Source organism: Gymnogyps californianus, unplaced genomic scaffold, assembly GCF_018139145.2.
Source record: "Gymnogyps californianus isolate 813 unplaced genomic scaffold, ASM1813914v2 HiC_scaffold_196, whole genome shotgun sequence".
NCBI lineage: Eukaryota > Metazoa > Chordata > Aves > Accipitriformes > Cathartidae > Gymnogyps > Gymnogyps californianus.
The window spans coordinates 30,424-53,213 of NW_026114077.1; the positions used below are offsets into that span (position 1 = coordinate 30,424).

The following is a 22,790-nucleotide window of genomic DNA, read 5'->3' on the forward strand; positions in this document are numbered from 1 at the left end:
ATCTTTCTGGAGACACTGATCCTGCAGTTGACCAATGGTGGCCTCTGAACTCCCCAGCTAGCATAAGCTCACAGCAGGGCCTGCCTACCTGGTCACGTGTGCATGGCTTGCTTCATCATGCCATCAGAAGTGAACCACAGCCTGTCCTACGAGAGCCTACAAGCACCTCCATCTCATGCCTAAAGCCCATATCCATGTCCACGGTACTCAGGGACAGACAGATAGCAGGGAGAGGGCTTTTGTGGGGGTGAAAGGGCTCAAGCTGGGCACGTTACTCTCATCAGCTGCATCTCCTGCTCTCACCGAGCGCAGATGAATCTTCCCTCAGCCACACTGAACCCTTGGAAACAGGACTTGCAGAAGATGACTCTGTCAAGTCCAAGACCTGTGCAGTGGCCCTGGACAGTGTAGATAGCCTCTCTTTGGGTATCTTGAGTCTTCTCAATTAACTCTAGATGACTAGAGGTCTGGGAGGGGTGTGTCTGTTTCTGTGCGTGTGTGTGTTTGTGTGTTGTCTAAGCCAGCTGTTTAGTCTGTCTTGAGTGTCCTTTAGTGGACTCTTCCAGCATGTGAGATGAGTTCTCTGCCCACGCTGACGTCTTTTGCACCGGAAATGCTTGGCCATCTCATCCTGTCACGCAAAAGACGCCTTCACTGGGGAATGTGCCTGGCATAAAGCAGGAAATGAAAAGACAGTGATTGAGGAAGCCAAAACACAGCCATAGCATTAGCTGGGATGTTTTGCATTCAAGATGAGCTTGTCAGAAAATAATCACCTCTACAAGGGATGCCTCTGGCAGGCTGGGGCAGTAAAGGTCCATGATAAAAGCCAGCCCAGCTCCTCGCTCTCTCATCCACTTCTCTTGCCTCCTTCTCCTTGGCAGTCAGGTGAGTCTCAAGCCCCTTCTTCTTCTCTGCTCTCTCAAAAAGGAGGTCTCACTTCAATTGGCCTCTCAGCTGATGCTGGCTTTGTTCTGTGCCAAATCATGGGGCTGCTTGTCATGGGAGAGGGAAGTGGGCAGAAGGTTAGGCATGGAGGGAAGCTGGGACTGTACTGAGGTGGCTTCTGCACTCAGGGGCTAGGCAGTAGCTGCATAGGAGCTGGTGGCTCCTTTTGGGCCCTGGCAGGACAAGGCCAAAAGCCCTCATACATCTCTGCACAGCCTCCGCCTTATGGCCCTGCATGTTCTTTGGCTTCTTCATGGTGTGGTGACAGGCTGCTCCTCACGCATCCCCATGTTTTTCTTCCTCCCTGCCCTCTCTCCCAGGTGCACCTCAGGCATCCAAGACATGTCCTGCTACAACCAGTGCCAGCCCTGCCAGCCCTGCGGCCCGACCCCGCTGGCCAACAGCTGCAATGAGCCCTGTGTCAGGCAGTGCCAGAACTCCACCGTCGTCATCCAGCCCTCTCCCGTGGTGGTGACCCTGCCCGGCCCCATCCTCAGCTCCTTCCCGCAGAACACCGTTGTGGGCTCCTCCACCTCCGCTGCTGTTGGCAGCATCCTCAGCTGTGAGGGAGTGCCCATCACCTCTGGGTGCTGTGACCTCTCCTGCATCAGCAGCCGCTACTGTGGCAGCAGATGCCGCCCTTGCTAAAGATGCTGGCAACGGCCTCGCATAAGGACCCCCAGGAACTCAGAACATGCTGCTGGACAAAGGATCAAACCTCACGGCATTGTTTTCAGACTAGCTGGTCATCCCTGGCTTGCCCTGCAAGGGCAAGTCTGGAAGGGGCCAACCTGGGTTCTCTGAAAACATGGCCAATGTCTTCCTTTCCTGTCTTCCACTCACCCTTTTTCTCTTTTTTCTTTGTTGTCTTGTGCTTGCGTCAAAGCCTGCTGTGGGGACCCCAGCAACGAGGCTGGAGGGACCTGCTAGCCTGTCTCCCTTTGCCGGGCAGGTCAACAGATGCCCTGTGGGAACTCTGCCGCAGGAAAAGGGAAACACATTCCTGGCTGCTCCTGCTGCTCCCCACACTGGGGGCCTCCACTTGGAGTGATCCCGTTTCCCTCTTTAGACTCATTAAAAATCTGCTGCAACCCTGCCTGTGTCCCTTAGGTTGTCTTTCATCTGTATACTGACTGCCGAGGGAGAAAGCCATTGCTTTGGAGGGGAATTAGGTGGGGACACAGGGGGCCCTTCATCACTTGTAGAGGCATTGGAGGTTGGGACACACTGCAGCAAGTCCTCTTTCAGGCACCGCTTCCTGAAGGTGAGGGAGACAACCCTAGTGTGTTCCCAAAGGATGGCAGAAATTGGGAATGGATAAATAGCCTTGGGGATGGCCCACAGTCCCTACTCCACCTGCCCCTGGCCTCCATCAGCCGATCTAGGGGTCAGCATGGCCAGCATGCCTGGGCATGGGCAGCAGGGACAGCTTCCCCGTGCAGCCCTATCACCCTTCAGCACAGCATCAGGCATGGTCCACCTGTTGCCTACATGTGTAGGGCTGAGGTGCTCACAAGTTAGTATTGGTATCAGCTACAGCAGGCCACACGCTGGAGTCCCCTGTCCCTGTGAAGCCAGGTGAAGGGTGAAGGCAAGCCCAGGTCAGTGACTGGTGGCCAACCACACACGGATGCTCTTTGGTGCCTTGTCTTCCCCAAGCAAGGAGCAGCTTTCTTCAGGCCCTTCTACAGCCCCACAATGCCACAACCCAGCTCTGGTCCGCAGAGGTGCTGTCTGAGAACAGATACCCCACCTCCACAGAGACATGCCACTGACAGTGGGATTTCATTCTGCACTCAGCGGGATCCGTGAGCTGTCCCTGAATGGCACAGGGCATGCACCAGCACAACCATAGGGCACACGTTGGGGTGCCTTCCCCCAGGCACCAAGCTCCTTCAGCATTCCCAGAGACCTGGGGCTGAAGTGGCTCTTGTGCTCCATGCAGCACTGCTGCTCCTCACACACAGGCCAGGGTCTTCCCACATCTGCAGACCCTGGGGCCCTGTGGTGTGGGGGTTTGCCCTTACACAGACCCCACACACCACCAGCACCACAGGATCACTGGATGGAGGACAGAGTAATTCCTCCCTGCTGGGTAAGGACTGGGGGAACCTCTCCCCAGGCCAGGTTCTGTGGGAGGCAGTGTGGCGTCAGGTGTTTAGACAGGGGCAACGAGCATCAGGACCAAGCCCACCTAGACCCAATGCAACTGTGGGTCCCAACTCTGGCTTGGCCCCTGGCCCAGGGTCTCTGTGAGAGCTCAGGTTTATGAAGGGCTACCATCAGAGCTTCCGCAGAGCTATCAGAGCCAGGTTGGTGGATGTGAACACTCTGAACTCTGCAAGGGATTGGAAAACCAGATATTGGGGTGTGTTTAAAATTAAAGAATCTGCGCCTCTGCTCAGAAAGGGAGATCACGTCAGGGTGTCTACAACAAATGAGAGAATTGAGAAACATTATGAAAGATGTTCACAGAGGAAATTTTCATCATAGTTGAAATGTGACAATGTGACAGATAGCTGTGTACCGCACAATAGACTACGATCATGAAGTACTTGAGGCGAGTAGGAGACCCATGGGGCAGGTCAGGGGCCTGGGATGTGGGCAGGCATGCCGGGTGGACAGAGCAGCAGTGCCAGTACTGGGTGGATCTGCAAAAGTGCATGTGCGTGTGAACCCAGAGAGCGTTGTGTGTGTGCCTTCACTAGTAACCTCCTGTCCCTGCCAGCCCCAGAGGGGGAGGGGATATGGCTGTCTGTGCTTGTGTTTTATGTGGGTCCTGTATGTGGGTGCTGCTGACAGCAGTGCCTTGGCTGTGGCAGTCTGTGTGACCGTCTGTTTCAGTGTGTGTGTCTGTGTGTGTGTCTGTGTCTGTGTGTGTCTGTGTGGCTCTGAGATATGGTCTCCGCTTCGCTACAGGTTGAACCTGCAGACATAGAAAGTGGCAGCTGTGCCCCTCAGCCTGGGCAGAGATCCCGGGTCTCCAGGACACCAGGCTGGGCTCCAGCAGCCAGGCAGGAGGATCCTGGGCCAGAGCAGCTGGACGAGGTGGCCGCGCTCCCTACATCCCTTAACAAATGCAGCAATGCCAGACTCTGCCCACAGAACACAGGCTCGGAGTTTCCTTGGACTTTCCTGCACCTGGGTTGGGGCGATCCCCAACATCAATACAGATTGGGGGATGAATGGATTGAGAGCAGCCCTGCAGAGAAAGGACATGGGGATACTGGTGGATGAAAAATTGGACATGAGCCGGCAATGTGTGCTTGTGACCCAGAAAGCCAATTTTATCCTGAGCTGCATAAAAAGAAGCGTGGCCAGCAGGTCAAGGGAGGTGATTCTCCACCTCTGCTCCACTCTTGTGAGACCCCACCTGGAGTACTGCATCCAGCTCTGAGTCCTCAGTGCCAGAAAGACATGGACCTGTTAGACCAGCGTGACATCTTTTTGAATTGTGGGGCCCAGCATTGCACACAGTACTCAAGGTGAGGCCGCCCCAACACTAAATACAGCGGGATAAGCACCTCTCTTGACCAGCTGGTTGTACTGTGTTTGATGCACCCCAGGAGGCGGTTTGCCCTCTTGGCTGCCAGGGCACACTGCTGACTCCTCTTGAGCCTGCTGTCAACCAGCACCCCCAGATCCCTTTCTGCAGGGCTGCTCTCCAGCCACTCCTCTCCCAGTTCATACTTGTGTCTGGCGTTACTCCGTCCCAGGGGCAGAATCTGGCATTTGGACTTGTTAAATTTCATGCCATTAATGATTGCCCAGTGCTCCAATTTATCTAGATCCCTCTGCAAGGCCTCTTGTCCCTCGAGAGAGTCAACAGCACCTCCCAGTTTGGTATCGTCAGCAAACTTGCTCATGGCGCATTCAACTCCTGCATCCAGAGCATTGATAAAAGTCTTGAACAGAACTGGCCCTCGAATTGAGTCCTGAGGAACACCACTGGTGACCGGTCGCCAGCCAGATGCAGCCTCATTCACTACAACCCCTTGAGCCCTGCCTTTCAGCCAGTTCTTCACCCAGCACACTGTGTACCTGCTGATCCCACAGCTGGACAACTTGTCCAGAAGGATGCTGTGAGGGACACTATCAAAAGCCTTACTAAAAGCCAGAAAAACCCCATCCACCACCTTCCCTTCATCCACTAGGCAGGTGACCTCATCATAGAAGGATATCAAATTAGTTAAATAGGACTTGCCCTTTGTGCACCCGTGTTGACTGATGATTGCATTGTTCTTTAAATGCCTTTCAATAGCAGCCAGTATGATCTTCTCCATAACTTTTCCAGGCACTGAGGTTAGACTCACCAGGTCTGTAGTTTCCTGGGTCTTCCCTCACACCTTTCTTGTAAATAGGTATAACATTGGCTGGCTTCCAGTCAGCAGGGACCTCCCTAGACTCCCAAGACCTTTGGTAGGTGATCGAGAGGGCTCCTGACGTAACATCCGCCAGCTGCTTCAGGACTCTGGCATGAATGCCATATGGCCCCATGGACTTATGAACATTCAGCTGATAGAGCTGGTCCCGTCCAGTTTCAGTGTCCACAAATGGAATGTCACTGTTCCCGCAGTCGTGGTCCTCCAACTCAGAGGACCGGGCAGCCCAAGGTCTATCAGTATTATTAAAGAATGAGGCAAAAAAAGCCTTGAACGCCTCTGCTTTTTCTTCATCGCTATTAGTCAGGTGACCATCTTCAACAAATATCGGTCCAATGTTTTCTTTAGACCTCCTCTTGCTATTAACATACTTCAAAAAGCCTTTCTTGTTGTCTGACACGACGCTGGCCGAGTTCAACTCTAACTGAGCTTTGGCCTTTCCTGTCTTGTCCCTGCATATGCAAACCACAGCTCTGTAATTTTCCTGCGAAGCCTGACCTTCCTTCCAGAGATCGTACAATTTCTTTTTCCTCTTGAGTTCAATGAGGAGTTCCCTGTTCAGCCAAGCTGGTCTTCTGCCCCGCTTGCTTAACTTGAGACACAAAGGAACTACCTGCTCCTGTGCTTTTGTAAGGTGGTTCTTAAAACCGGACCACCACTCGTGGATTCTAAAGCCCTCAAAAGCAGATTCCCAGGGAACAATCTCAGGATGGAAGCTGGTGACTTCTGGCACCGAGCAGAAGGCTCCTGGCCCACCTAAGGGCTTACAATTACAAAACAGGTTCACTGCCCTCAAAGTTGAAGAGGAGCCAGATGTGCCTTGAAGGAAAGGACCCTAAGCCATGCACGGCCACCAGGAGGAAGCAGTGAGTGATCCTTATGGGTGACTCTCTGCTGCAGGGGACAGAGGCACCACTCTGCCAAGCTGGCCTATCATGTAGAGAGGTTTGCTGCCTGCCAGGGGCCCAGGTCTGGGATGTTGTGGAGGGACTGCTGAAGCTCGCTAGCCCTCAGACTACTACCCCCTGCTGTTATTCCTTGTGGGCACAAACGATACTGCTAGGGAAACCTGGAGAGTATCAAAAGTGATTACAGAGCTCTGCGGGAAGGTAGTGAAGGGCCTGGGGCCCAGGTGGTGTTGTCCTCAATCCTGCTGGTGAGGGCAAAGGGTATGAGGAGGAGGGCACTGATAATGCAGGTCAATATTTGGCTGTGGAACTGGAGCTGGTGGCAGGGGTTTAGGTCCTACAACCACGGGACCCTGTTTGCAGATCAGCATCTGCTCAGGAGAGGTGGGATCGCCCTCACCAAGCGGGGCAGAGTTACCTTTGCCAGTAGGATGGCTGACCTGGTAAGGAGGGCTTTAAACTAGGAATGACAGGGGAGGGAGAGAGTAACCAGCAGCCCTGTGAGGGAGTGATGGACATGGTTGATGAGCAAAGGGCCTGGGGAGATGTGCCAGGAAGGGATCACAAGATCAAGAAAAGAGGGCTGAACCAGGGTCACCTCTAGCAGTTGCATGTAAGCAAGGAAGTGCCTACAAGGCATCATTGTGGCAAAATCCCCCAAACCCTTTCTAGGAAGGCAACATGCTGGGCTGCTTCTGTCAAGTGCCTGTACACTAATGCACACAGGATGGGGAATAAAGATGAGGAGTAGAGATCTGTGTGCAGTTGCAGGCCTACAATCACGTTGGGATCACGGAGACGGGGTGGGATGGCTCCCTTTCTGTGAGAGAGCAGTTGGAGTGCATAGAGCTCTGCCTGGGCATGGATGACGAGCCAAGTGAGAGCTTATGGGTAAGCACTAAAGAGAAGGCAGGTAAGGGTGACATTGTAGTGGGTGTCTGCTATAAGCCGCCTGACCAGGAAGAACCAGCAGATGAGACCCTCTACAGGCAGATAGGAGCAGCCTCACATTCACAGGCCCTGGTCCTCATGGGGAACTTCAACCACTGTGATATCTGCTGGAGGGACAGCACAGCAGGACATAAGCAAGCCAGGAGGTTCCTGGAGTGCATAGTTGACAACTTCATCACGCAAGTGATAGAGTAGCCAATGAGGGCATGTGCTCTGCTGGACCTCATATGCACCAAGAAGGAAGGGCTTGTTGGGGATGTGAAGGTCAAAGGCAGCCTGGGCTGCAGCAACCAGGAAAGGGTGGAGTTCAGGATCCTGAGAGGAGCAAGGAGGCTACAGAGCAAACTCACAACCCTGGCCTTCAGGAGAGCAGACTTTGTTCTCTTTAAATGGCTGCTCGGAAGTGTCCCCTGGGATATGGCCCTGAAGGCAAGAGAGTCCCAAGAAACCTGGTTACTATTCAAGGATCGCCTCCTCCAAGCTCAACAGCAGACCATCCCCAATGAGCAGAAAGTCAGGCAAGCATGCCTGGAGGCCACTGTGGATGAACAAGGAGCTCCTGGCAAAACCAAAACACAAGAAGGAAGCATACAGGAGGTGGAAGTAAGGACGGGTAACCTGGCAGGAACACAGAGACACTGTCCAGGCATGCAGGGATGAGGGTAGGAAAGCCAAAGCCCAGCTGGAACTGGATCCAGCAACAGATGTCAATGGCAACAAGAAGGGCTTCTGTAAGGACACAGGTGGCAAAAGGAAGGCTAGGGGAAATGTGGTCCCACAGCCGAATGATTGGGCCTTCTCTGATGCTGCACAGCCTGACAACACAGGACATGGAAAAGGATGAGGTGCTGAATGCCTTCTTTGCCTCAATCTTTACGAGGAAGATCCATCTTTAGGAATGCTAGGTCCTTGAAACCAGGGAGGAAGTTGAGAGCAAGGGAGATGTACTCTTGCAAGGAGAGGATCAGGCAGGGAATACTTAAGCAAACTGCAGACCTCCCTCAACATTTTTAAGTCTTGTAGGCAATTGCAACTCCAGTGTTTTGCAAGGCACATGTCTTCCCTTGATTATCTCTGTGTCATGCCAAGAAGTGATTTTCTCTTCAAGCATCATGCTGTCCACCCCAGAATATCACGGTGGTAGTAGAGGACCCTCATAACTTTGATTTTGAGCAGCATCTAAAAACTGGGGCAAATAACCTTTGCAGCTCTTGATATCCAAAGCCTGGGGAAGGCTGCTTACTTTCATGGGTAAAAGATTAAAAGAGTCTATGACACCCAGCAGTGCAGCCCATCTGCAGCCTACAAGTGATCGCTGGAATGACCCTGTTGGGAGGGAGAGAAAGAGAAAGACATGGCAGGTCCTCACGCAAGGAAGCCCTTGGCTGACCAGCCAAGGATTGCAGGGCCCCTTCCTGTCAAAGCGGCCACAGGCAACCCCACCAGTGTGCCCCAGGCCAACATCCCTTGCCTGCACTGCACCCAGCCGGCACTTGAGCTGAGGCTTCTGTGGGCACTGACACATTCCTGCCCCGCAAACCCTGGGGCCTCTCAATCCCAGCCCTCAGAAGAAGCCTCCATGAGGGAATGGATATGGCATTATCCAGGATATGAACAGGGGTTGTCAGGAAAACAACCACCCAGCCCATGTCATTAGCTGGGATGTTTTCCCTTCCTCAGGAGCACCTCCGAAAATTGCCACTTCCGTAGAGGCTACCTCTGGGCCTGGGGCAGGTCAGGGCCACCACAAAAGCCAGCCCAACTCCTTGCTTTCTCATCCACTTCTCTTGCCTCCTTCTCCTCGGGAAGCAGGTGAGTCTGAAGCCCTTTCCCGACGACCTTTTTCTGTTTGTGCAGATGTGTGCTCCTCCATCCTATGCTGGGTCATGGTGCTGTTTGAGAGGGGGAAGAAGGGTGATGGTCTGACTCGGAGAGTATCCGGAACTTGGCTGAGGGGGCTTTTCTTTTAAGAGATAGGCAGCAGCCTCCTTGAAGCAGCTGAAGGGAATTCTTCCTGCTTTGGATAGCCCTGTGCTGGGAAAAGAGGCTCCGTCAGAAGATGGCCCCAAAGGATGCAGGAGTGGCTGTGATGTAAGAAAAAGCCTTGAAAACAGCCTCACCTGTCCCTCCTCATCCTCCTACCTCTCTCCAGAATGACAGGGCATGGCCTGCACCCAAGGGCAAGGACAGCAAGGACAGGTCACCTATACACCCTCCACCCCCCAAAACAGTTCCCTGCACAGCCCAGCAGTTACAAAGATGTGCACGGCTAAGGCGACTCACAGGTTGATGGTGAAATCAGCCTGCCCAGGCCACGCACCAGGGCCCTCACGCCTCTCGCACACCCCCAGCTCCCACCACACACGGAGCCTCAAGGACAGCAGCCAGTGCCCAAGCCCCCACAGCTGCTCTGCAGTGACTGGCCTTCCCGCATGCACGAAGCAGCTTTCCTCAAAGCTGGCTCTTCTCCTGGCAGGGCCTGTTGCCCATCTCTGCCTGGTGGTCTGCCCTCCCATTGTGCTCTTGGATACAGTTGTCCAGCATGGTCCCACTGCAGAAGAAATGAGGCAGCGCTGGGGGAAGCCCATGAGGTAGGGGCTGAGGAGGGCTCCAAGGACGGCAGAGTGCGCTGGGGAGAGCACGTCCTCCAGATCCCAGCACATGGCCGTGCAGCAACTGGAGGGTCCACAGAGCAGTTCTGAGTATCTTCCAAAATTGTTGTAATCGTGTAATTCCAGGAAGGAGCCTTGCCACATGGCATGTTGTTTATCTTTTTAATCTTACTTTGAACTCTGACCTCGGAGGGACACATCCCAGAGCAGGTGCTCTAAGAGACAGGCCTGCAGGAATACCTGAGGAAGCAAAGTGCAGTAGAGAAACCCATAAAGCAAAGAACAGCAGCAAGGAAGCAATGCACAAGCTCTCCCAACCTCCTGCATTGCCCATCACCTCTCCAAAGTCTTTGGGCAGAATAACCACATAACCCATGGTGCAAATGAGGGTTTTCACCATGGGTTAGCTGAGACTCTTTCATCACCTTCTCCTGCCTCTCCAGCCACTGACACTGTCCTCTCCTGGAAGAGGATCTCGGCCTGCAGAGCTGTGGGTGCACAGGGCAAGCAGCGCTGCCAGGAGAGAGCTGAGAGCCCCTTCCCCCAAGCTCAGCCTTGCACAGCCACATGCCCTCCCTCCCCTGGCTTCTTGCACAGCCAAGGAAGCTCCCTGCACCAGGGTGTCTTGCACAGCACAGAGGTACAAGGCACTGTCAGAGACCTCGACTTCCTCCAGCTGCAGGAGGCTGTATTTCCCTGTGGTGTTCGGCGATGTGGTGAGACGGCCGCTCGGCTTGTGGCCAGCTGCTGCCTGATACGAGAGCAGCTGGGGACCTTGGCCTTTCCTCTGCTGGTACCAAAGCAGGGCATTAGGCCTGGAGCTTTGGTAGGTGCAGGTGGTCTGGAAGGTGTCTTTCTCCTCTACTGCGACTTGTCCTTCTTGCTGGGTGATGGTGGTCTGCCCCATGGTGCCTGGAAGAAAGCAAGGGTCAGCGACTGTGCAGGGAAAGGCTCTGAGATGCAAAACAAGAGGGGATGCAAAGTGTCAGAGGAGAAGGCTCCCCATCCCTTGCGCTGCAGCAAGAGCCTCATGGACAGGAAGAGCAAGGCGGTGAGTGTCTTTGGGCAGGAGGTCTGAGACCTCAGCTCAGCGTGGATCCCACAGCACAATAATGCCAATTACCTCCCACAGGGATACCCCCAGAGGAGAACTGTGCTTTCACCCAGGTCTTCGGTCTCCACTCTTGTGCTGCCTGGAGTCTCCAGGGAACAGCCTGTAGTGCCTGGCCCTCCTGTGCTGGCTGCAGGACACCTCCAGCAGGGTGAGGGACCTTTCAACTCCTGCAAAGATGTTTCATCCTGCTCCCCATTCCTTGTCCTCTCAGAAGGCCCCGAGGTCAAGGGAGGGAAAAGGAAGCCCTGGCATTATGGACATGCAGGAGGAATGGATAGCCAGGGCATACTGCATGACATGTGCCAGCCAGGAGAGAGACTGGGACACCCTAAGAACGTGAGTGGGATGAGAGAGCTTTCACGTCCCTGCATCAGCTTTCAAAAGTCCTGTGCGTTTGGGTTGCAAAGTCAGAAAATGTGTACTGCCGAGATAGAAAAGAGCTTCTGCAATGATCTGTCTGTGAAACACTGGGCCCAGACAGATCAGCAGAGAGAGGCACAGAGAGGTGGAGAGTTGCAAGAGAAAAGGAAGGCAAGGGGTCTAAGATGATCAGGAGAGAAGCTGTTTCTTCTCACTCTCTTCTTTTGTTTGCCAGCAGTAACAGCATCTTGAGACAGCAGGTGCAAAACCACCTGTGCGATCTGATGTTTCCCAACCTTTGCCCATAATTCAAGAGCAGCTCCCTGCAGAGAACTGTTGAGGGGGTGAGGGTCTCCTGGGAAGAAGAGGAATCATACCATCAGTCAAAGCCAGTGCTTACCCAGTGGTTGGCTCAGGAAGGCATCGAGGATCAGATACCTGAGGTGCATGCTGAGACCGATCCTCCTGCCTGTGTGAGAGAGACCCAAAAAACCCACACGTCCCCACCAAGAGCCCCAAGAGAGCACAGCTGCCGGAAATGACTCTGCAAGGGGAACAAAGAAGGAAATGGGGAGGAGAAAATGCTTCTTCTTAGCACACCTGAAATGCCTGTGCTGTGCTCTTCTCTCCTCCAGCAGCGACTTGTGTTGCTCCTGCAGACAACACCTTCTGCCATTCCAAGGGGAGGGAGGGGTAAAAGGGGGATAGGCCTGCACCTGGTGACCAACCTCTCTGACACATCCTCCTGTGCAACATCTTGGGAGTCTCTCCTTCCCTGATGCCTGTGCCTCCTCTCTCTCCATCCTCAAGCCCTTGGCTGGGTTGGCCTCTCCTGGCTCCTGCACGGTGTCTAGCCCCAAGCTCCTGTCCCCACACCGCAAGGCTGCGGCTCTCACAAACACAATGGTCAACACCCCCAAACCCTGCAGACACCGACTGCCCCACTCAGAGCCCCTGGCACTGTGGACTTTCTCCTTCTAGCCAAAAAAAGTTATCTCAGGAACCAAGAAATGAAGTTTCCTGCCACCCTGCCCATCCCATCTCATACATCAGCTTCTGAAAAGCTCGTTGAGGGAAAAAAAACAAACAAACAGTCCTTCCACTTGACCATAACCCTTCCATTCTCAGTTTCCTCAAAACCAGTTGCATCTGCATTTGTCCTCTCCCTGCTTCTAGCCATTAACAAACCAACCTGCCAAACTATTTTTGCTCTTTCCATAGCATAATTTAGGTGGGACAAGACCTCTGCAGATCACCCATTCCAAGTCCCTGCTCAGAGCAGGTCTCATCAGATCAGGCTGGTCAGGGCTGTGCCCATCAAGTCTTGAAAATTGCCAAGGCCAGAGCCTGCACAACATCTGTGGACAGTGCATTCCAGTACTTGAGGATTTTCAGGGTCAAAAACAAGTGAAAAATAAAAAGGCTTTCTAATGTCTAAACAAAATTTCCCAAATTGTGTCTGTTGCCTCTTGTCTTGCCACTGTGCACTTTGAGAAGAGCCTGGCTCCATCTTTTCCACATCCTCGGAGCACGTAGTTGTAGACACCCATAAGGTCTCCCTTGAGCCTTCTTCTCCTAAGGCCCCATTCCCTCAGGCTCTCAGCATGTCATGTCCTCAAGCCCCCTGAGTGCCTTGGGGGCTTCCGCTGGACTCACTCCCACATGTCCATACCTTTCCTACACACCAAGGAGCCCCAAACTGAACACAGGACCCCAGGCATGGTCTCACGAGTGCCAAATAGAGGAGAAGGCTCACTGCCCTGGGTGTGCTGGCTGCGCTTTTGCTGAGACAGCTCAGAGTGCAGCTGGTCTGCTTTGCCACAAGGGCACATGGCTGACTCACCTTCAGCCATTGGCCACCAGGCATCCCCTGCCTTCCCAGCTCTCTGACCTATAACCTCTGCCTCCAACATGGTCCAAGCTACAGCAAGAAGCTGAAAGGTGCCTGTCCCCAGCGGGACTGGCTGCTCTCCACTCAGGCCTTTGGAGAAAAGTTCTGTTTTGTTGTGTCCTACCTGCATGGCTGCTTCTGGTGGGAACGGCAGCACAAATTCCTTCTGCACGGGATCTGTAAAGCCAGGAAGGTATTTCAGCTTTGCCTGGCTCCCTATCCATCTATCTATCACTTCAGCAGCTCTCTCACTGGGCTCATTCTCCACCTCACTACCAAGGTATAAGCTACCAGAGGCTGATCCATGTATCTGAACAGTGTGATATTGCAGGCTCAAGGTTCAGCCAATTGCTAGATGCAAGGCAAGAGAGCCCAAGAACGTGGACTTTGAAGAGTTGCGTGAGCTACTAGACCCATACAGGCTTCCCTGGGGAACAGCTGGACAGAGAACTCTCCAGTCAGTGGACGGCTTTCAGCTTCAGCAAACCTCAGACATTCCACCCCTTAGGCAACCCAGCAATTCTCTTTCTGACCGCCTCTGAGAAGTGATCTTGGCAAATGTGTCTTTACAGGCTGTGTCCAAGCTTTCCTCCCAGCTACAGGCCTTCACCTGCACACCAAAAGGCTCTGCATTTGGTGCAGAGGAAAATCCTCTACAACAGCCTACCAGCATAGGTCTGGAACCGATGGAGAAAGCCTGAAGGTTTCAGTCACCTCTACATCATTGTCTCCTGTCTGTGTTGAGCTCAAACTCCTGACTCTGTGGGATGGCTTCCGAGTACCGGCAGAGATCCCCTGGGGGGAAGCAATGGAGAAGCAGGGGAGAAGCCCGATGCCGATGCCGATGCTTGATGCCAGTGCCAGTGCTGATGCTGATGACAATGCCTGGCGGCAGGGGAACCGCCCCGGGTCCCGGGGCCTGGGAGGGGCTGGGTGGGGCAAGGTGGCCCCGGCGAGCAGAGCAGCAGCGCCCCCTGTCGGGCCTGCCCGGGCTTGTCATAGAACCATAGAACCCTAGAGTCATAGAACCCTAGAATGGTTTGGGTTGGAAGGGACCTTGAAAGACCTTCTAGGCCAACCCCCCTGCCACGGGCAGGGACATCTCTCACTAGATCAGCTTGCCCACAGCCCCATCTAACCTGACCTTGAACACCTCCAATGATGGGGCATCCACAACTTCTCTAGGCAACCCATTCCAGTGTCTTAGCACCCTGATCGTAAAAAATTTCTTCCTTATGTCCAACCTAAATCTACCCTCTTTCAGTTTAAAACCATTAGCCCTTGTCCGGTCCATACTGGGACCAATATTATCTGCTATCTTCATTAATAACATAGACAGTGGGGTTGAGTGCACCCTCAGCAAGTTTGCAGATGACACCAAGCTGAGAGGTGCAGTTGGTACTCTTGAGGGAAGGGATGCCATCGAGAGGGCCTTTGACAGGCTTGAGGAGTGGGCCCATAGGAACCTCACAAAGTTCAACAAGACCAAGTGCAAGGTCCTGCACCCGGGCTGGGGCAATCCCCAATATCAATACAGATTGGGGATCGAGAGCAGCCCTGTGGAGAAGGACCTGGGGATACTGGTGGTTGAAAAATTGGACATGAGTCAGCAATGTGCGCTTGCTGCCCACAAAGCCTGAGCTACAGCCTGAGCTACAGCCAAAGAAGCGTGGCCAGCAGGTCAAGGGAGGTGATTCTCCCCCTCTACTCTGCTCTCATGAGACCCCGCCTGGAGTACTGCACCCAGTTCTGGGGTCCCCAATAAAGACAGACATGGACCTGCTAAAGTGGGCCTTCCAGGGAATGGCTACGAAAATGATCCGAAGGCTGGAACACCTCTCCTATGAAGAAAGGCTGAGAGAGTTGGGGTTGTTCAGCCAGAGGAAGAGAAAGCTCCAGGGAGACCTCATTGTGGTCTTTCAATATATAAAGGGGGCTTGCAAGAAAGATGGAGAAAGACTTTTTACCAGGGCCTGTAGTGACAAGACAAGGAGTAACGGTCCATCAGAGCAGCACCTGCCGAGCTCACCAGCCAATGATGGAAAATCCTGACACAGGCCTGCTTTTTACACACACGGTACACATCTATTATGGCTGCCCAGTGTCTAACAACAGCAGCAGCTGACTCTAGCCTAAGCAATGCTGCAGCTGAGAAGCTTTCTAACAAACCCGCCTGGCTGGCACCTTGCTTCCTGATGCTGCGCTTGCAGAGCATAGCTAGGAGCTGGACTCCTTCCAAGGGAGGCAGGTCACAGTTGGGGGGACCTGAATAGGAGCCTTCGAGGCCAGGTGAGGAGCCTTGGACAATGCCAGCCTTTCTGGGAGGCTCTCAGGGCACAAGGCTTGTCCTCCTGGTGCCTGTGCAGTGCTGGGCACAGCCTCCTGCCACCACTCCGGTGGCTCTGGAGACTGCTCCAGTGCTAAAAGCAGATGCGGAGACAGGCTTCTCAGCAGTGCAGCTCCAAGAGCTCTAAGGAGCTAGACTAACTGACAGATGTCAGGGCTTGGCCCAGGCAGTTTGAAATCTCCTCCTGATGCCACTTGCTAATTAATATCAGTTTGGCTTTTGAAGAGAGGGTATTTATCGTAAGGCAACTTCATTAGGCCAGCTTCCTTTCTGGTGTCCCAGCCTCAGCATTTGCAGCTGCAGGCCATCTGGCTCACCCCAGACACACAACCCTTTGCTGCCCTGTGAGCATGTCAGGGCAGCACCTCTCCCTGCATTGAAGCTGGAACTGGGCCCAGACCTCCACAACCGCCCTACGGCGATCAGCAGGGGTGGGCTGGATCTTGTCAGACTTTGGGATTACTTTGAGTTGTTAGGTGGGGAACCCCTGGAGCTCCAGCAATAGGGCTTGTCTCTAGCTTTGACTTTGTGCCTCATGCACGGACTTTGCATGTGAAGAGGGTGAATGTCCCCAAAAGACTCTGCAGCTTGGACCCCAATATGCCTTCTCTCTTTCCTCTAATGAGAACACAACCGGTTGAACTACTTCTGTCCAACCCACAAAAGCCCTCTGCTGTCATTAAATCCACCACGGATGGCCAGCACTTGATTTCCCTTCTTGGCACTGGGCTTTCAAGGACTTGCTGAAAGTTGTCAGGGGCACAGAGGTAGAGAGCTGGCCGGTGGAGTCCTGGTTCTCAGAGTGTGGGGAGAGGCTGTGCTTCCTCATGTGCATATGCATGTGTCTGTGCCTGAGGGCATATTTGTGCCTGTCTGTCTGCATTTGTGTGTGCATTTGCAAACACACATGTGAGAGTGAGTGTCTGCCAGTGTGTGTGTGAACAAGTGCATTTCTGTGTGTGTATGTGCATGTGTTTCTGTACGCGCACGTTTTTGCAGGTGAGCAAGTAAGTGTGCATGGTGTCAGTGTGCATGTGTGCGTATGTGTATGGGCATATGTGTGTATGGACAAGCACATATATATCTGTGTTTGTGCGCGAGCTGTGCAACTCCTTCCATTCGCTTGTGATGTCAACGGGTGAGATCAAAATGAGAAGAGGAGTCCAACTGAAACCTGCAGTGAAACTCTGGGCTGGCTCAGACGTCCTACAGGGGCAAGGTGCGGTGACTGTCCAGGTTTGCCCAGGACTGCTGCACCACCCCTGCTGGCCGTTCACTGGGAAACAGCCCCTGTGCTTGCAGTCGTGTTTGCTAGGAATCCGGAGTGCTGACACTTGGGAATTGGACCCTCCCCTTCCTCCAGCCCAGCTCAGGAGACAGGAGCAAAAGAAGGAGAGGTGGGAAAAGGCTAAACCCCCTCTGTCAGGAGAGGAGGGGAAAGTGGAAGCCCTCCTGGAGAGTCCCCAGCAAGAGTAAATGTGCTCAGCTACATCCCTAGCCTGGCACAGCTGAGCAGCCATGGCATCTGGAGGTGGCAGGCATCCCAGTCCCAGAGCTCAGGGGCTGGGTAGAGCATCCCCTGACTTCCTGGGGATGGGAAAGAACAGGATGAGAGCCTCCCTCCAGGTGCCTCTCTGCAGCCCAAAGCCACTGCCTGAGACCTTTGCAGAGGTGAAGGGGGTGTGGGGAGAAATGGACTGGTGGGTGTGTGGGGGCCAGGGAGGGAAGAGGTAGGGAGGAAGGAAGGGAGGGAGGGAGAAGGGTGTGACATGTCGTCATGGATGGGAACCTGGGAGTATGGGGCTGAGGCCTGCAGGGCTGTTCCTAGAAGCTGAGGAAGGCGGCTCCAGAGCCAGTGGCCTGCCTTGCTTTGTCTCTCCCTAGAAATGCTCTCTGGAGCATGTCCTGTGGTTGGGGAGCCTGATGAGTGGTGTCCTCAAGTGAGCACCACAGCAGTAGGCCAGTGGGAGGCTGGCAGCCCCATGAGCCGCGCAGCTCTTGGGGACGGATCTTCCTCCTAGTGTGCCTGGAGTTGTGCTGGGAGGCCTCTCAGCAGAAGATGACCTTGAAGGCTAGCACAATTTCCTGTGCCGAGGGGAAAGGGAAGCAGGAGAGAGGCACAGCCGGAAGAGAGGTTGCGGCTGCTGCCTAAGTGTCCCAAGGGTGGCCAGAAGCTTTCCAAATTACTGCTTTTACCCGCAGCAGGGTTGGAGAGCGTCTTCCCCCTGTGGAAGGGGACCTACTGAACTACTGCAGGAAAGAGCTGAGCCCACTGAAACGCCTCTGCCCAAGGCCTTGCTTAAGGGTTGGTTTGGCAGCAGAGACTTGACCCCCTCTCTGACCCCGCACATCCTCAAACTCCTCACAAACAAAGCCCAAGAGGGGAGGGAGGAAAGGCTACTGAGAGGGGAGGCAACTAGTTCAACACAGACATGTGAAGTGAAATGCTGATACACTGACACAAAATCTCCTTTTCCTCTCAGCTGCTATTTAGCGGGCGGGGGGAGGGGGGGATTGGCTTTTGAAGAGAATGCATTTACCAGCAAAGAAACCTGGGAGCAACTTCATTAGTTCAAGCTCATTTCTGTGTGCAGACCTCAGCATTTGCAGCCTGCAGGAAACTGGGCTGGTAGCAGACACAGAATCGTCTGCTGCGGCATTGCTTCTTGCATAGGAGGTGGGGGGGGCTGGTTCCAGACCCCCAGGTCTCCCTGAAGGAGATCACAAGGACCACCAGGGAGATTGTCATGCCTTCTTTGTTTCTACCAGTGGGGTGGATGAGACACCTGCTGATAGGAGGCTGAGGCTGGGGCTGTCTCCCCAGAGAGCACAGGGGAATGAGGGCCCATGGATGCCCCATGCTGGGAGCTGCCTGGGTCGAGCTTTTCTTTGTCTGTGTTTGTTTTGGGTTATGGTTAGTCATGCAGATAGGAGAAGGAAAAGGTACAGCATCTCTTTACATCAGCTGCCATGGCTGAAGTTCAAGAGGGAAATAATAACACAATGGAGCCAGTTTTAAGGTGTGTCCGTCTCGAGACAAGAGAAACCCAGTTGCTGTCGGGGAGGATGGATGTGCCTCCTGTTCTTAATAGCGGTCAAGATGAACAAATTGCTAATGTGTAAATGCAATGGCTGACGTGTGTGCAGCTCGTACTTTACCAGACAGCAGAGCTTTCCGTGCATGTTTACATCACTGACAATAAGAAGACTGCACCTTCATGTAGTGTGCTATGGGAACATGTAAGACCCTGTCTGCGTAAACTGATGTCTGGAATGGACAGGAAACAGCACATCACGGATAGCAGAGTTTCCTCAAGCCGGAGGAAATCCAGTTTGTGAGAGGGAGGAAGCTTCATGAGCACAGCCTCGTTTCTCATGCCCAGCCTCAGCATTTGCAGTGAAGGGGAAATTCAAATTGTAACTGCTCAGCAGTGGTAATTAGTGACCAAGGAATGATCTGTCCTGGAGGGCAAGAAGGCCCAGCTTCAGGAGGGGTTAAACTGGCTGGAAGCCATCCTCAGGGATGCCAGAGACAGAAAGACTGCCTGTAAGGGAGTGAAGTGTCCCTGGTTGATGGGCTAGATAAGAAACAGCCCCAGTATTGTCTTGTAGCCATCCTGGAATGGAAGCGCTCAGGGGCCACCTTTGGGCAGGACAGCTGGACTGAGGGATGGACCCATGGCTGGGCTAAGGTGCCCCATGCAACCGCTCACAGGATTGGTGCTGATGCAAGTATATGTAAGGAATCTGCTTGTGACGCATCTTTGCGGATCCCTTGTAGAACCACTTATGGCGGTAGGTTGTTCATTATTTTTTCTTTTTTTTACTATTTAAGCACAAACGTGTGTTTAATTTGCCTCAAGGGGTAACATAAAAATCCCCCTACAGCAGCCTGCTGCAAGTCTGGCTTGTCCAAGACAAAGTCACCTGTGGCCATGGGAGCTCATCCCTGCAACACTGCTCCCTGTGCTAGGGATGATCAAGTTCCCCCCAGCATCCCTGCAGGGAGTGCAAGGAGCCCAGGGACTTGTAAGGCTTCATTTGTATGTTGGTGTCTTTGCTTATTGGTTATGAACATGGAGAGCGCTTGGGCCTTTGGCAACCAGGGCTGTTCTGTGTGGTTTGCTCTGCCCCTCAGGCACAGACTTTGCACTTGGACTGGCTGAACACCTGGAGATAACCTGATGGCTTGACTCCAATCCAGTTGAATTCTTTCCTTATTGAAGAGAGCAACCAATCCCACAAATCTTTATTGAAATGCCCTCCCTCTAGGGGCCTCTGGGTGGGGCTGGCAGGTGCTTGATGGACCTCATTAGTCATGGGCTTGCAGGAATTTGCTAACACTGAGTCTGAGGGGCTGAGAGCAAGCCCCTGGCACCCTGGTTCCCAGCAGGCTCTGCCCTACAGTCAGGGTCGGCGTCTCCATAGCCACTTACACTGGCCTCTCCTGGAAGAGGATTTTGACCTGCAGAGCTGTGGGTGCACAGGGCAAGCAGCACTGCCAGGAGAGAGCTGAGGGCCCCTTCCCCCAAGCTCAGCCTTGCACAGCCACATGCCCTCCCTCCCCTGGCTTCTTGCACAGCCAAGGAAGCTCCCTGCACCAGAGTGTCTTGCACAGCACAGAGGTACAAGGCACTGTCAGAGACCTCGACTTCCTCCAGCTGCAGGAGGCTGTATTTCCCTGTGGTGTTCAGCGACGTGGTGAGACGGCCGCTCGGCTTGCGGCCAGCTGCTGCCTGATACGAGAGCAGCTGGGGACCTTGGCCTTTCCTCTGCTGGTACCAGAGCAAGCTATAAAAGCTGGAGGTTTGGTATGTGCAGGTTGTTTGGAAGGTGTCTCCCTGCTTCACTGTGACTTGTCCTTCTTGCTGGGTGACGGTGATCTGCCCCATGGTGCCTGCAAGAAAGGGAAGGTCAGCAGCTCTGCAGGGAAAGGCCCTGGGAAGCAAACCAGGAGTGGATGCAAAACCCAGGCAGAGAAATCTCTCTGTCCCTTGTCCTGCAGGAAAATCCTGAGGCCTGGGGACAGCCAGGGGGAGGGTGGTTTTGGGCAGGAGCTCAGAGCACTCAGCACAGCGTGGACCCTGAGGAGAGCTGTGCTGTGTCCCTACTCCTCCTCCCTGGTCTGTGACTGCCCAGAGGACCAGGGAACAGCCTGTCATGCCTGACCTTTGTGTGCTGGGACCAGCACCCCTCCCACAGGTTGAGGGGCCCAGGGAACTATGGCAAAAAGATTCATCCTGCTTCCCCATCCCTGTCAACTCCGAGGGCTCCTAGGTCCTTGAGCTCATACAATGCTGAGCTGAACATTGGAAAGAGGGAGGCCTGGCTGAGTTGACAACCAGGAGGAAACTGGAGGCCATGGCAGCCATGCAAGGAGGCCCAGCCAGGCGGCACAGTGAATGTCCCAGTGGCAGCTTTGACAGGATCTGTTACTTTGTGTTGGAAGTGGAGAAATTTGAGGCTGCAGAGACAGCTGAGATCTCCTATGCTGACCACAGGTGGATGAGAAGAGAGAGGCAGAGAGAGATGGATTGAAGGGGAGAGAAAAGTAGGAGAAGGGGTCTGAAGTATCTGTTCCTCTGTCTTCTCTTCTCCTTTGCAACAGTAAGAGCATCTTGAGAGAACCGGTACAAAACCACAAATGTGAGATGACATTTCCCAGTGTTTTCCTCTAATTCCAGAGAATTTCCATGCATGGACCTGATAAGGCTGGTGAAAGTTTTCTGAGGAGGAGAAGAAGGATGTGCTGATGAAAAGGCAGGACTTACCCAGCCGTTGCCCCAGGAAGACAGTGAGGACGAGATATCCAAGGTGCATGCTGAGTCCGACCCGCCTGTTTGTTGAGTGAGAGAGAGTCAGAAAACCACCTCCCAGCCCCGAGATAACAGAGCTGCCGGAAACGACTCTGTTGGGGGAGCAAAGGAAGAAGCGGGGAAGAGAAATGATCTGTTCTTCCTGTGCCTGAAGTGCTCCTCCTGGGTTTCTCCCTCCTCCAGCAGCAACACCTGCGGCTCCCTCAGCCAACGGCGTTCTGAACATTTGCATGACGTGGGGCCCTGTGCACCCTGTACACATGTACAGGAAGAGGAGGATCTCTGCATTTCTGCTAAGAGGAGAAATCGAGCCATAGTCCTCAACATGCAACCATCCTTGCTGACCCCAGGACCACAACCCTGGGAGTCTCTCCTTGCTTGATGCTTCTGTCTCTGCTCACAACATGTCCTGGACAATGTCCAGACAGCTTCTGAATGCCTCCAAGGATGGAGACTCCACAACCTCTCTGGGCATCCTGTGCCAGTGCTTCCCCACCCTCACAGTGAAAAAGGGATTCCTGATGATCAAATAGAATCTTCTGCGATTCACTTTGTGCCCATTGCCTCTGGTCCTCTCAGTGGACACCATGGAGAAGAGCCTGGCTCTACCTTCTTCACACCCTCCCTCCAAATATTTGTACCCATTAATGAGCTCTCCCCTGACACTTCTCTGTGCTGAGCAGTCCCAGCTCTCTCAACCTTTCTTCATATGAGAGTTGCTCCAGTCTCTTCACCATCCAGAGTGGCCCTTTGCCTGACTGTCTCCAGGATGCCTGTGACATGCAGTTCCCTAGTGAAAACACCCCCCACCACTACCCTCTGGAGTCACAAGCACACCCACATTCATGTATCTCTCGAATACCAGCATGGGTCCTCAGCCCTCCTCTCACAATCACCCCCACACTCTTGGACCCCTCAAACATTACCAAGGCTTGGTAATATCACCCTGTGACATGTTTCTCCTTCTCCAGTTGCTGGCACCCAGACCTTGTTGACATCCCAGTCCCTCCAGCTGCTGGCACAGAGACCTCTGTGACGAAAGGCCTCTTCTCCAGTTGCTGGCACCCAGACCTTGTTGACATCCCAGTCCCTCCAGCTGCTGGCACAGAGACCTCTGTGACGAAAGGCCTCTTCTCCAGTTGCTGGCACTTAGACCTTGCCGCACACCCCGCAGTCCATCCAGTTGCTGGCACCCAGGCCTACAATCCCTATGGCCATTGGTTGGTTGCCCAGTTACTGGCACCCAGATCTCTCTTTCACACCAGTCTCTCCAGTTACTGGCACTCACACGTGGGAAGTCACACAGAAGAATGGTTAAGAAAGGATTTATTAAGAAGGCAGGGGGGACTGTAGGGGTCAGGCACAGGGCTCATCCCAACAAGTGCACTGACTGGACTCTGCTTATGTGTAGCTGGCTCCTTTTGCCCTTCCTCCTCTCTATTGCCTCCCCTTGCTCCTCCC

The 22,790-nt window shown here is 53.7% G+C and overlaps 1 gene segment (V, D, J or C); it reads right to left on the reverse strand.

Annotated features, from left to right (window-relative positions):
* Positions 1 to 18,703: 18,703 nt before the first annotated feature.
* On the reverse strand, positions 18,704 to 21,333 carry LOC127028126 (T cell receptor alpha variable 1-1-like). The segment is given in 3 exon segments: positions 18,704 to 18,781; positions 20,115 to 20,410; positions 21,285 to 21,333. Coding segments are annotated over 3 exon segments (423 nt in total).
* Between the last annotated feature and the right edge of the window lie 1,457 nt (positions 21,334 to 22,790).